At 50.9% G+C, this 12,831-nt stretch overlaps 1 protein-coding gene across 4 annotated transcripts in view; it reads left to right on the top strand.

The window, feature by feature from the left end:
- The window catches only part of MID2 (midline 2), a 47,091-nt gene that overhangs the window by 19,766 nt on the left and 14,494 nt on the right, over positions 1-12,831 (top strand). For all 4 annotated transcript variants that reach the window (XM_015860187.2, XM_015860186.1, XM_015860189.2 and 1 more), the window contains exon 3: positions 11,782-11,877. In XM_015860187.2, the coding sequence (XP_015715673.1) occupies positions 11,782-11,877 (96 nt within the window). The remainder of the gene's footprint in view (positions 1-11,781; positions 11,878-12,831) is intronic.

Below are 12,831 nucleotides of genomic sequence, written 5' to 3'. Positions count from 1 at the left end.
TGGGCTCTGTGCTGCAAGCAACCAGCAGTAAGCAGGGAGCAGCATGGAGCCTTTGTTTGCTTTCCGAAGCACTCGGTGTTTTGCAGCCAGCCTCGTGACCAGCCCGGGCTGACTCACAGCTTGGCACCCTCTGCATCCGCACACTGTCTGCCCATCCGTCCACTGCAAGCAAAGCATGAGCAAGGGGCTGTGGTGCTGTTCCCCAATCTGCCCTGCTCTGGTTTTGCAAGGGAAGCATTCTGTGGATTGCAGTGATCTGCAGTTTGCTGGAGATCAACTCTAGGAGCAGCTAAGTTTGCAGGGGGTGATGCTGTGGGATGCAGCAGGAGTGCAGCGCTGTGATTTGAATTCTGCCCAGCTCAGCTACGTGTCAGCTCAGGAAAAACAAAGGGAGGTGCTGTCATTTGCTTTCTATTCATTTCCACCCAGACCTGGTTTTCATTGAAACGATAGGAGCCAGGCAGCACTGGAAAAACATCGCTCTTGAAGCTGCCGACTTGCCAAGTAATAAAAGAAAAGTCTGTTTTTGAGCTTGTGTGTCCTGCAGAACAAGCAGGGCGTGCTCCGTGCCGTGCTGCCTGTAGCAGAGCATTGCAGCACGCTCAGCAGCTGCAGCTCGGGGCTGCGCTAACCCCACCGTGCCATCCCAGCATGGGATGAGCTGCAGGGAGGCAGAAGTGATTGCTTTGCAAAGAGAGGGAGACAGAAGTTGGGTTTCCAAAGGAAATAACCAAGGTTCTCTGGACAGTGCGTAGGGCTGGTGTGGGGTCAGCAGCCTGAGCACCAGCCCTGTGCATTCCTGGTGATGCCCACCCTCACATCCCAAACGTTGTGTGGGTGTTTGTGGTTCCTTTTTGTTGGGTTTGGAGTTTTGTTGGCTTTTGCAGCAGCAAAACAAACAAACAAATGAAAAGGAGCAGAGGGGAAAGGCGTGCAAAAAAACACATCTCTCTGCTGCTCTCTCTGCACAAGGAGTTAAAGAAGTCAGTTTGCCCCGAGGCTGAGTTTGTGCTGCAAGTCTATCTCAACATCTCCCTCACCGGTTTAACAGTCTCGCTGCGGCGGAGCATAAGCAACAGATCAGCCAAAATCAGCCCATCCCGAGCAGCCGCTTGGCGCTATGTCTGCTTCCAAGAGAAACCCCAGGGTTCTTCTCCTCCTTTGCAAGCAGCAGGACAGGAGCTGCCGCCGGCTTTCCCATGGCTGTGGCCCCAGCAGCCAGGTGCTGGGTGGGGGTTGGAGCATCCCCATGTGCACGCTGCTGGAGCATCCCGAGCCAGTGCAGCTGGAGCATTCCTGCTGGAGAGGGATAGAGTGCAAGGTGAAGCCCCCAAGAATCCCAACTGTGGCTTTCACGTGCTGGAGAGGTGGAAAAGTTCCCCTGTGCAGCTCACAAGTAGGAGCTTGGGCTGCGTTGCTCCTTCCTTGGTGAATGCCTGATGTCAGGGCTGAGCAGTGAAGCAGAGAAGTGAAAACGCTTCCCTGTAAGCACTTGCAGCACGTCTCACTGTTTGTCTTCAGGTTATTAAAAGAGAAGGCAGTTGGCTCTGTTTCCTTCCAACGAGCTGTTCAATAGGGCCATTTAAGTCTAAAGCAAACACCACTGCGAGGGCTGAGCGGTGACAGAGGCTCTGAGAACATCCCGGCCGCCCTCGGGGTGTTGGAGCACGCTATGATTGGGGGCTGCACTGCTCAGCACTGGGTTTGCAGTGCTGCCTTTCTGCCCTGGACTCTGGCTCTGGCTGCAGTGTTGCCAGAGAGAGCGAGGCTCCAATGCAGCAGGCACTGGGGTGCAAGGGGAGGATGGTGTATGGGGAAGATGGTGCACGGAGAAAACCATGCCGGGAACCCTCTGCAGTGCACGGGGATGTAGGGAGAATGGTGCAAGGAGAGGGCAGGCCATGGGGAGGACAAGGCAAAGGGAGGATGGTGCATGGAGAAGGTGTTGCAAGGGGAGTCCTGTTCAGTGCCAGGGGAAGATGGTGCATGGAAAGGGCAGCGCATGGAAGGGATGGTGCACCGAAAGGATGGTGCATGGAGAGGGTGGTGCATGGAAAGGGTGGTGCACAGAGGAGACATGCAGTGTGTGGCTGGCAGGGTGTCAGGGGGCAGCTGTGTCTGTCCCAGGAAGAAGTGAGCCTCACCGAGGGGTGAACAAATCTCTCAGGGCCATTCTGCTGCTCCTTGTGTTGGCCTCTGTGCCCACTGACAAACAGTGACAAGGTTTGGGGATGCCTTTCCAAGAGTGATCCTGATGTTTTGTGACAATCAGGCTATTTATATCACTATAATTAGCTCTGTTATTAATATTATCAAGGCACCACAGTGCTAATTATATGTCTGCTTAACATGTGCTATCAGTGCTGTTTAAAATCCAGTGTAATTCTGCTTGACATTATCCCTTCCATTAGCGTTATTTGTTGTGTGCTGTGGAAGATAATGCAGTGCCTCTGATCATGGCAATGCTGATCCCACAAGCTGTCCCCACGTGCCAGAGCATTGGAGAATGATGCCACTGAGCGATGCTGCTGTCCTGGGGACACTGTGCTCTCCATCTTTGGGGTCCCCTGCCCGTCAGAGGCTGCTTTGGAAGGAAAGGGAAATCCTGCTTGTGTGAATAATGGAGGTAGGGTTTTCCCTTGGGCTCTGTAGGAGTTTCTGTGGGTTTTTGCCCCATCAAGAGCTTCAATATGTAATATTTGAGAAGAAATACATGCAAGGAGCCTGGCTTAAAGAAAGCTTTCCCTTCCCTTTTTCCCCATGCAGGGCTTCTCCTCCTATCCCAGCCAAGCTGGTGTGGGACATGACAGTGTCATTTTATGGCCAAGGTGGAGACAGTCCTCAGACATTGGTTGTTCCCTTTGGAAACTGCACCTGGCCACGTGCATCCCACAAGCATCTGTTGGTCTTTTCCAACCTTAATGGCTCTATTATTCTTTCCCCTTCCTGCAGCCAGGCTGCAGCACTCTGGCACCCTCCTGCTGCCCGAGGAGGCTGCAACCAAGGGATAAACCCTTCCATATCAGGGTAGGAATTGAGGTGTGCGTTGTCTGCATTCCTCCCCCTCAGCCTGCTCTCCCATTGCGTTGTGAGGCAGAGGAAACAGTTCGGGAATGTGTGCAGGAGTTGGAGCAATGGGGGATTGAAAGCCAGCTGCTGCAGTGCTTGATTGTCTCGTTTGATCCTGCGGGCTGGGAGCCGAGCTGTTTCAGGGCATGCTGAGTAGGAAGGCCCTGAGGAGCAGCTCTGTTGTGTTATTCATCTGCAGGCAGCTCAATGTCCCTGCACAGCACAAGGTGCTGCAGGAGGGTGGGGGGGGTGTCAGAAAACGGGGTGGAAAGGGGTCAGGAGTAACTCGGGGCTGAGATTTAAATGTCTTCAGTCATGTGTTTGAGTATATAAAGGGAGCTTATAGACAGAATGGCGAGTGATTTTGTACGTGATAGGACTGGTTGGGTATTTGGAAGAATTCCTTCTCTGTAAGCGTGTTATGGTGATGGAACAGGCTGCCCAGGGAGGCAGTGGTGACCAACACTGGAGGTGTTGAAGAAATGTTTAGGTGTTGTACTGAGGGATGTGAGTTAATGGGGAAATACTGGTGGCAGGTGGATGGATGATCTTGGAGGTCATTTCCTACCTTGGGGATTCTATGATTCTAGGACAGGGGGGAATGGCTTTAAACTAAAAGAAGGGAGGTTTAGGCTGGAGGTAAGGAGGAAATTCTTTGTTCAGGAGGCAGTGAGGCCCTGCACTGCTGCACAGAGCTGGGGATACCTCATCCCTGGAGATGCCTGAGGCCATGAGTGGTCCATGAGTGGGTGGAGGGCACCCAGCCCATGGGCTGGAGCTTCCTTTGGGGTTTCTCATTGAGCCCCTCGGTGTAAAGCTGCCTTTCTCTCCATCGTTGGGGAATGAGGGCTGTTGTCCCTCCTCAGTGCTGCCCTTCAAAATCTCTCCCCCCTCCACACACCGTCCTCATTTGCTCCCAGGCATTCGGGGTGTTGCTGACCTGGCTGCACAGCCCTGCTGCCTGCAGTCGTGTCCCAGCCTCACAGAACACACAGTCTGGAGAACAAACCATCTGGAGATGCAATGTATGCATTTATTGCTGATTCATATTTCAGATTAAGAATGCTTTCTGCACTCTTTTGGCTTGCTATCGCTAAAAGACACAACGTGGTCATAGCACAAGTCAAGCCTCCCCTCAAATTCATTTCCTCACCATCATTTGCCATCGACCTCTGATGCTGCACCTTTCTGATCTGTGCAGAATTCAATCCCTTTTCTGCAATGATTTGAAATGCTGGAGCTTTAGCTTTGCTTTGAAGCTAATTTTGTACTTGTAATTCAAAGCGTGTCACCCCTTTGGTTAGGTGCAAATTCTACTCCTAATTCGTTTCATGCGTTTCATATTCCATTTCTGAAAAGCTGCATTTAAATGCCTCTCTGCGGATCAGGCAGTGTGTGCCACAGGTGCCACCCTCAGCATTTGGCGTTACGGATTGCCTTGTTGCACGTTCAGATTTGGTGCTTCAGCCCTTTAAGTGCTGCCATTGGTTGGGAAAGTTGAAAGGTTTTGTGTGATTTCAAGATTCAAGCCGTGCACTGCGCCTTGCAAAATGATCACTGGGTGATTTTGTGCCATCTTTGGGTGCTGCAGACCTTTGAGACTCAGGCAAGAGGCTGCTATGATTTTATATGCTTCCCTATTACGACTTCTGCTGAGGAAGGAATCACAGGCGCTGTTATTAATCATTCAGTCGTGAAAACGAAATAGGTATGCTAATATATTCCTGTACAACTACATTCTCCAATTTCAAGAGGGTAAATGCAAGCGTGCTTCTGCCTAATGAAGCTTTTGTGGCTGTGAATCACGCTGAGATCTTCAGGAGGTGGAGGGTGAAGGGAGGAGCAGCTCTGGAATCCACCAGCAAGGCACTGGGAAGAGCCCAAAGGGTTGATGGAAACCCCAAAACTGCTGGTGGAATCCAGTGACCTCCTTTGGTCAGATCTCTTCAGCTCTCCAAGTGGTTTAATTCATCACAGCCTTACAGACCAGTGCCTGCTCTAACAACCCACCCCACTTCCTTTTCCTTTTCCCTTTCCTCATTCCTTTTTCCCCTCTCCCTTCCCTTCCCTTCCCTTCCCTTCCCTTCCCTGCCCTGCCCTGCCCTCCCCTGCTCTCCCTTGCCCTCCCCTCCCCTTTTTTCCTCTCCTCTCTTTCCTCTCACCTCTCTTTTTTCCTCTCTCCCTTCCCCTTTCATTTTTCTTCTCTTTTCCCAAGGTCAGGGTTTCTTTTCTGTTGCTCCTAATTAATGCCATGAGTTCCTTGCTCCTCTTTTAACATTCCCATGCTCTCCATCATGGTTCTGCCTTCCACCATGGTTGCATCTTCCATCCCAGTTATATTTTCCCTTTTCTCTGCTCCAAGTTTGAACTCTATAGGACCAGCCCTGCCCACATCCCCCACCGCTGAAGCCATCAAGATCCCATTGTGCTATTCCATTTGTCTCTCTGTAGACACAGTTCCTCCTTGGGTTTTCTCCTAGTTGGTCTGTTATTCTCACTGTTCCCTGTGTGCCTCACGTCACTATTTGTCAAGCTTTTTTTCCCTGGAAACCCCATCAATGCATAAGACCCTCACACACCCTTAGCAATATTCTTAAGGGCTCTCCATAGCCATGCCATTATCTGCAGCGAGCGTCATTAACGTAATTGCACTGTCATTAGTGAACCCACCAGGACTTGGCATTCTCTGGAGCTGGTTTCCACCCACCTGCCCTTACTTTTAAAGCAGGGCAACTTCTAAGTCGTGCTTTGTCTCTGCCTACCATGTATTCATACCCATCCTTCAAAGAGCGCATCTCCCATCCCACCAGTCGTTTATTCCACGAGGTTATACATATTTATGGGGATGAAGCTGTGTTGTCTTCCTCCTATGCTTTGAAAGGAGCTTTGTTGACGTTTGGCTTCAAAGCCAGCGGCAGCATGGTGCTGCTAGCAAAGCCCCACTCCTATTTCATGGCTGACAGTCCTTCCTCGGCTGTAAAGCAGCGCTGCTTTCTCAGGGTCTGATCTATTGCTCAGCTTTGTCCTCTGGCTGTTCCTTTGCATTCAGCAGAGGGCCTCCAAAGGCTCGGTGCATGCGGGCCTCTAATCCCTTTCCCATGTCTGAGGTCGTTAATCCATATTATGGCTGTGATTTGCTGTCCCTCCATGTTTCTGCCTTTCCAAGGACAGGCTGCCAGGGCTGCTGCATGGCCAGGTGTTGGCTGGGGCTCAACCAGCACGGCTTGGTCCAGTGGAGAGCATCCATCCAGGTACGCTGAGCTGTCACAGTGCTCTATTAGGACACAGTGCACCGAGTCCTTGGCCACCTCAGGTGTCCTGGAAGTACCCAAGGAAACAAACACTATTTCTTCAGTGCGTTTTCCAGCAGCGACAACTCCAATAGCTGAAATTCTTGTTCCATTGCAAGTCTTGCCCTGGAGAGGGCATGCAGTACATTGCTTGGTTGGAAGGCCCCTATCTTTTTGCTTGTTTTGTAGGGGCTTATTCCTGATTGCGGCCTCTTAAGGAGGAGGAGCTCTATGGAACAATTCTAAGCATGTACAAATTGCCTCAAATTTTCCTAGTTTTGAATTGATCAGAGTGGGTTCAGTCTTTCCAGCCTGGAGTCCTTTGCTGGAGGTGCCTGCATCCAAGCCAACCCTTCCTCATCCAATGGAGGGATGTACTTTGGAAGCACAGTTTGTTTCACTGCTTTGTGACCTCTCGGATCCCCAGCCCACCCCACCGTGCCCATCCCCATATGTGCCACATCCCCTCAGTTCTGGAACACCCCTGGGGATGGTGACCCCACCACTCCCTGAGCAGGTCAGGTCAGGTCAGGCCATTCCCACCCTTCACCATATTAGAACGGGTCGGAAGTGAAAGAAAACACTCATTTCAAGCAGCAAAAACAGACAGTTTGGCAAAACCTTCTTGTATCCTGTGAAGCGTGCTGTCCTTGCAGAGGGGGCTCCCAGCGTCACCCCTTGCTCCTGGTGCAGGGTTTGAAGAAAGCAAAGAGAAATCATTCCTTAGAAGTGAATATCTGGCAAAAGGCATCACTTGGAGCGACGGAAACCTTTTCCTTTCCTCTCTGTATTTTTATAGGAACAAATAAAAGCAGCAGAAAGTAAACAAATAAGCTCAGGACTCACCGTGGCTTGGGAATTTTTACATCAAATGTAGCAAATTTAATAAGATGTCTGAAAAACGCATCCTTTTAGGTTGAAAAGCTCACGGGCTGAACCGCGGAGCGAAGTCTTTCTGCGTGTATTTAAGTAGGACAGCTTAAACAACCCGATCGTAGCAACATGGCTTCGGGAATAAAAGCCGGCTTGTCACAGTCAAAATGAATTTAATAAAATATTTAAACAATTTTCAACAGTGCTGCGGTGATACAAGGGAAAAAAAAACCTATCCTCATAATATCCAGTAGTAGAAGAATCGCTTTGAAAAGATTAAAGAGTGTAAACATAGAAGGACCTAAATAAACCTTATGTGCTTCAGTGCTGTTGGGTAAGTGTTTGTCAGGGGAGCATCGTAGGGCCTCATTAACTCCCTTGTTAGCATGGTTTTAGGCTGGGAGGGGAGGAAGGCAACGGTGTTAGGGTGAGGGATGTGGTCCAACTTGCAGCCATCCATGCTGAGGGCCTGGTTGAGGATGGGGATGAAGCCCTCAGGATCATCTCTGTGGGCTCTTTTTTCTCTCTGGGTTGGGGGATCCTTGAGGAGGCTCCAAGAGGCTGAGGTAGGCGATGGGTTCACCTTGGGGCAGCCCGTGCAATGGGAGGCTGTGGGATGCCTGCTGTGGGTGCCCCAGTGCTGTCCCAGGCTTTGTGCCAGGATGGTCCCCCAAGAAATCCTGACTTGTTGGGGTCTCTGCTGGTTCTTGTTCTTCCCATTTCTCCATTCATCCGTATTTGTCACGTCACCATGCTTCAGTGGCCACAAACATGCCCCATTTGGCTTGCCCTCCACCATGGCAGCATCTCACCAAGCTGTCACCCTATAGCAGAGGCCTTCTTCTCCTTTAACCCAAGAGAGCAGGTCTGCATGGCTCCTTGAAAAGCATCTCCCAGCAGCCAGAGGTCATCCATCACACTGCACTAATTCCTCATGTCCCTGCGGTAAGAGGATAGCTCGTGCCAAGGACTGCAGGTGTGGGGACTCTTATGGGATCATTGCCTGGAGGAATGTTTTCGGAAGCAAAGTCCTTGTTTTTCTTAAGCACCACGGGGAGAATAAGAGCAAAGAGGGGAAATGCACGGCCTGGGGATGCACACTAAGCAGCCAGACAGCAGCCCTTGCCAAAAAGATGCTTCAAACCGAGTCTGCAAGTAATCAGCTGTGTCAGAGAAATGACAACATTCAGCTATTTCATGTGATTTTTGTTCTTCCCCTCAGAACTGTGCACATAGCTTTGATTTACCAGAACAGCCAGTTCTCCCCACACCGTCTTGCAGGTTGTGGGGTTAAATGAGCAGAACCTCTTCATGGTGTTCTTGGGGTTATGGGGTCAAAGAGTGAGACTTTGCGATAAAGCCCCACTTGCCAAGAAGTGAATTTTGTCCGTGGCCATTTTTATATCTTGTTGGTTAAGTAAGGAGTGCAAAGGAAGACAAAAGCTCTGTGTGCATATGGGTGTGTTGGTAGAGGTTGAAATCTTGCTGTTGTCTGTAGGGATGGGGTGCTGCTGACGAGTGGGGTCGGACCTGGTGGCAATAAGTCCATGCCCCATTCCTTTGGGGCCCAGCAAAGCTGTGACTGCTGTTCATGAGCAGCGCTTTGCTTGCAGGGGCACGTTGCATTTGCAGAAAGCGTGATGGAAAAAAAAAGGATTGGGATACTGGGTGTTCTTGGAACTCTTGGATGTTCCCAGCGGCATTGCCGGGCTCTGAGTGTGCTGAGCCATGGGAAGGCTTCAGAAGTGCAAATGAAGCCACTGGAGCAGTGCTGGCAGCCCTATGCTGTGTCCTTATGTCTCTCCAAGCCAGCTGCAGGGTTTTCAAGCTGCCTCCAGCCCCAACTGCAATCCTCCTTGACAAGCACTCCCCTTCTGACCTGCCAAAATGCAAATCTTCCATGAAGGAGGAGAGGAATTTCCTGAGCAGGGTGAACAAGCTCTGCTGTTATCAGAGAGCCCCTTTGGAGTGCTGGGCAGTGGGAAGGCAAAAACTCACCCTACTGTCTCCTTATGTGATGGCCTTGGGGAAGTTGGGTTGTTAATGGGTTTCTCATGAAGAAGAGGGCTGGGCAGTGCTGTTAGGGCTCTGAGGGCTGGGGATGGGGCTGGAGCATCCCTGTGGCACCTGTGGGTTCTGTAAGGCTGCAGCAGGGCTGATTGGGAAGGAGAGTGTTGCAGTGTGATCATAAGCTGAGCCAAAGTAATGGTGGTGAGCACAGGCTGAAAGCACCAAGCATCCCCAATCCCAGCTGTGCAGACAGGCTGGGGATGCCCGCCTTGGGGTGGTGTCTTCACTGGGTGGGAACCATCAGAGATAGTGACAAGACTTTCAGCAGAACAAATGGCTTCATTTTCTAGGTCAGCCCTACGGGTTGGGCCGATGGCAGGCATGGAAAGCTGGCACTTCTTTTCAGCTTTTACCAGCTCCATGTTGCTGCAAAGCAACTTAAAATGCATTAGTGTCACATGCAGGAGCTGCACAGAGCGGCTTGACGGCATCTCTCTGTCACTTGTCCTTTTGCCTGCTGAAATTCCCATAGCAGAGAGGCAGTCAGCTTGCTGATTGTGTTTTCCCCCTGGTTTTATTTCACTTTTTGCTGGGGGTTGGGAGTTGCTTGCAAGCGTCACACTGGGGAGATGGGCTGCTACCAACATTTCAGTGCAAACACTGCACCCAGTGCTCATGTGGGGAGCAGAGATGGGAGCAGAGCGTGCACTGAGCAGTCCCTGTGTTCTGCACTATGCTGGCTCATGGGGGAAGCATTTCCCATCTGTGCCTGGGTGCACGCACATGGTTTGTGTTTGGTGGGAGGGGGCAGGGCCGCGTGTCCCATTGCAAACAGTTATAAATGATCAAGAGCAACAACAAAAAACCCGAAATAAATCACCGAGCAAACGTTCTCTGCTTTTGGCTGCCTCTTCATGAAGATGAATGTGGAAACCCAGCTCTGATGCAAGGCAGGTCCATGTGATTGCTGAGCTCCCTGCACATCCCACTGGGCTGGCTGCAATTGGGCATCCCCACTGCAGGATGGGTTTGCTCCCTGCAGGGTCCTTGCTCCTTGCTGTGCTTGCAGCCCACTTTCTCCCCTCGTGCAGTGGCATTGGCTCAAGGATCCATTTGGTGGTGTTCCCCTTTCTCTCTCTTTTTCTCACTTCTCCAGGTTGTAGGGAAACCAAATCTTCTGCCTTTCAAGCCAGAAGGTGGATGTTTGGGGAAATGGTGAGCATGCTATGATCCAATTAAACAAACCCCCTGTAATTGCTGTAATTTTTGTAATACCTACAAAACAGCCAGCTGGTGCAGACGGAGCTCCTAGCACATATTACTTCTTTTCAGCGCAGGGAACAGAAGGAGAAGGTTGCACCTCCACACTCAGTCAGGTGTGCCAACGGAGGGACGTGCTGCTGGGCTGCTCCCCCCTCCCCAGTGCCCCCCTCCACCAGCATGAAATCGGGCTGCAGTTTCAAAGCTGAAACATCAGTGCAGCCTCATCAGTGATGAGGGGGATAATTAGCAAGCGGGATGCTCGGTGAGGTGATGTTTGATGGTGCAGAGCTGTGAAGAGAGGTGGTGGTGGAGCTGCTAGAAGCTGGCTCTTGCATTATCACCATGGTGCTGCTGTGCAGAGCGCTTTCAGCTCAATGAAGGCACCGTGAGCTGCACTGCTGCCTTTTTCAGCCTGTTTCGGCGCTGTGCTTTACCAGCTACTGGCTAGCAATTTGCAGGGCTGTGAGTGAGCTGGGAGTATTTTAGGAGCTGGTGGTTTTCAGGAATGAGTGCTTTGCCTGTGCTTTATGACTATGATTCAAGCTGTCTTGGCTACCTCGCCCCCAAATTACCCGTGCGTGCAGATGTTTACGGGTCTGCTGGAGCCGTGGTGGAAGCCTGGGGCTGCACTTTCTTGCTGGCTATGAATAAAACACTGCAGGGATCCTCTCTCAGCCCTGGAGTTTCAAATATTAATAGGCTATCGCTTTCACGACAAGCAGTGCAACAGGTTGAGAGCGCTTTGCTGGGAAGCGTTTCCTCTTAGCGAGACCATGGATTTTAATGGCAGTGCAGTGTTGCTTGAATTATGGATAGCCCAAAGTGCTGGTCCACTGCGTGTCCATGGATAGAGGCGTCTTTGCAAGCAGGCTCTTCATCCTCTGTCATCGCTGAATGGCTGCAAGGCCCAATGAGCACAGAGCAAAGCGCACTTTGGGCATCCTCAGCCTCCTCCCGGCCTTTCACCCCCATGGCCAACTAAAGATGAGGAGGGGTGGAGAAATGCAGCCGTGCAATCCCAACAGGCAGACTTCCCCGCTGGAAATCGAGGTGGAAAACCTCCTTGTACCCTTCTGAAAAGGCAAAGCTTGCTAGCAAGGGCTGTCCAAACTCTGTTGGGTTTGGGCAGCCCATGCACAAAGTTAGCCAGCACTTTGTTCCCTGTGGCAATGCATTGGGTGATGCACCGCCTGGTTTGCTGGATGCAGTCCTCTCATTTTTCTTACATTGCTTTGTCTTTTTTTCTCTCTTCTCTCCTGCTTTTCTGGACCCACAGCAAACCCTGGAGACGAACCTCACCAACCTGGTTAAACGCAACAGCGAACTGGAGAACCAGATGGCCAAGCTGATACAGATCTGCCAGCAAGTGGAGGTCAGTGAGCACAGCGCGTGGCACTGGGGAGCTCTCAGCTGAGGCCAGGGGGGTGCACAGCATTGCTCTCACCTCCCTCCCACAGTGGGACTGTGCAGGGGATGGGATGGGCTACAAGGGTGCATGGGAGGCATTGCCTGCACTGAACCACTTTGGAGAGGTTGGTCTCAAGTGATGGAGGATTCCCCATGGATCTTGTCATGGTTTGAATGAAAAAAATCCACCTGCGTCCGTGACAGGGGCCGTGGGCCCCACAGGGGCCCTAGGCCGAAAGGAAAAAGTGAATTAGGAAAAGAAAACAGCGGCAACGATCTAAGGAGGCACACTTATTTACTAAATACTATATCGAAATACAGGATAACACAATATAATACAATATAATTGAAAATTGAAAATTGAGCTAACGAATCAAGCAAAATAGGAGAGAGAATGAGTCCCGTAACCGAGAGGCCTACTGTGAATCTAGGCGAACGGCTGAAGGCTCCCACACACTGCCCTGAACGCCAGAACTCGAAAGAACATCAGTCTAGCCTGCGACTGAGTTAATATAGAGTCCAGGTCCCGTGACCCATCGTGTTGCTCTCTGGGAGATGTAGTCTTCTTCTGTAAGTTGCACATTCAGTAAAATTATTCATGTTTTATATGATGTTATGATGTGGAATACTGATAGCAAAATTACAACATTATTAAACCATGACAGATCTGTAGCGTGGGAAGGGGAAGAAGGTGTTGGTGTGACTGTGAGCTGCTGGGAGGAGATCTGTAGGCTCTGTTGCCTTATATTTCTATGTGTTCCTGTAGCCTGTAGTGTCCTCCTGGGGTCAGATGTGTTCCTGTTTCATCTGGAGCTCAGTTGGAATCTGATGGGGAAGCTGATGGGGGCTGAAGTGCTGAAAAAATATTGTCTGCAGCATCTCAAAGTGCAGAATCTGGCCATTTGTCCATCCCCCCAGC

The sequence above is a fragment of the Coturnix japonica genome, chromosome 4, assembly GCF_001577835.2.
Source record: "Coturnix japonica isolate 7356 chromosome 4, Coturnix japonica 2.1, whole genome shotgun sequence".
Lineage (NCBI taxonomy): Eukaryota > Metazoa > Chordata > Aves > Galliformes > Phasianidae > Coturnix > Coturnix japonica.
Note: the sequence above shows the minus strand (reverse complement) of the source record. Positions and strands in the feature narration are given on the sequence as shown.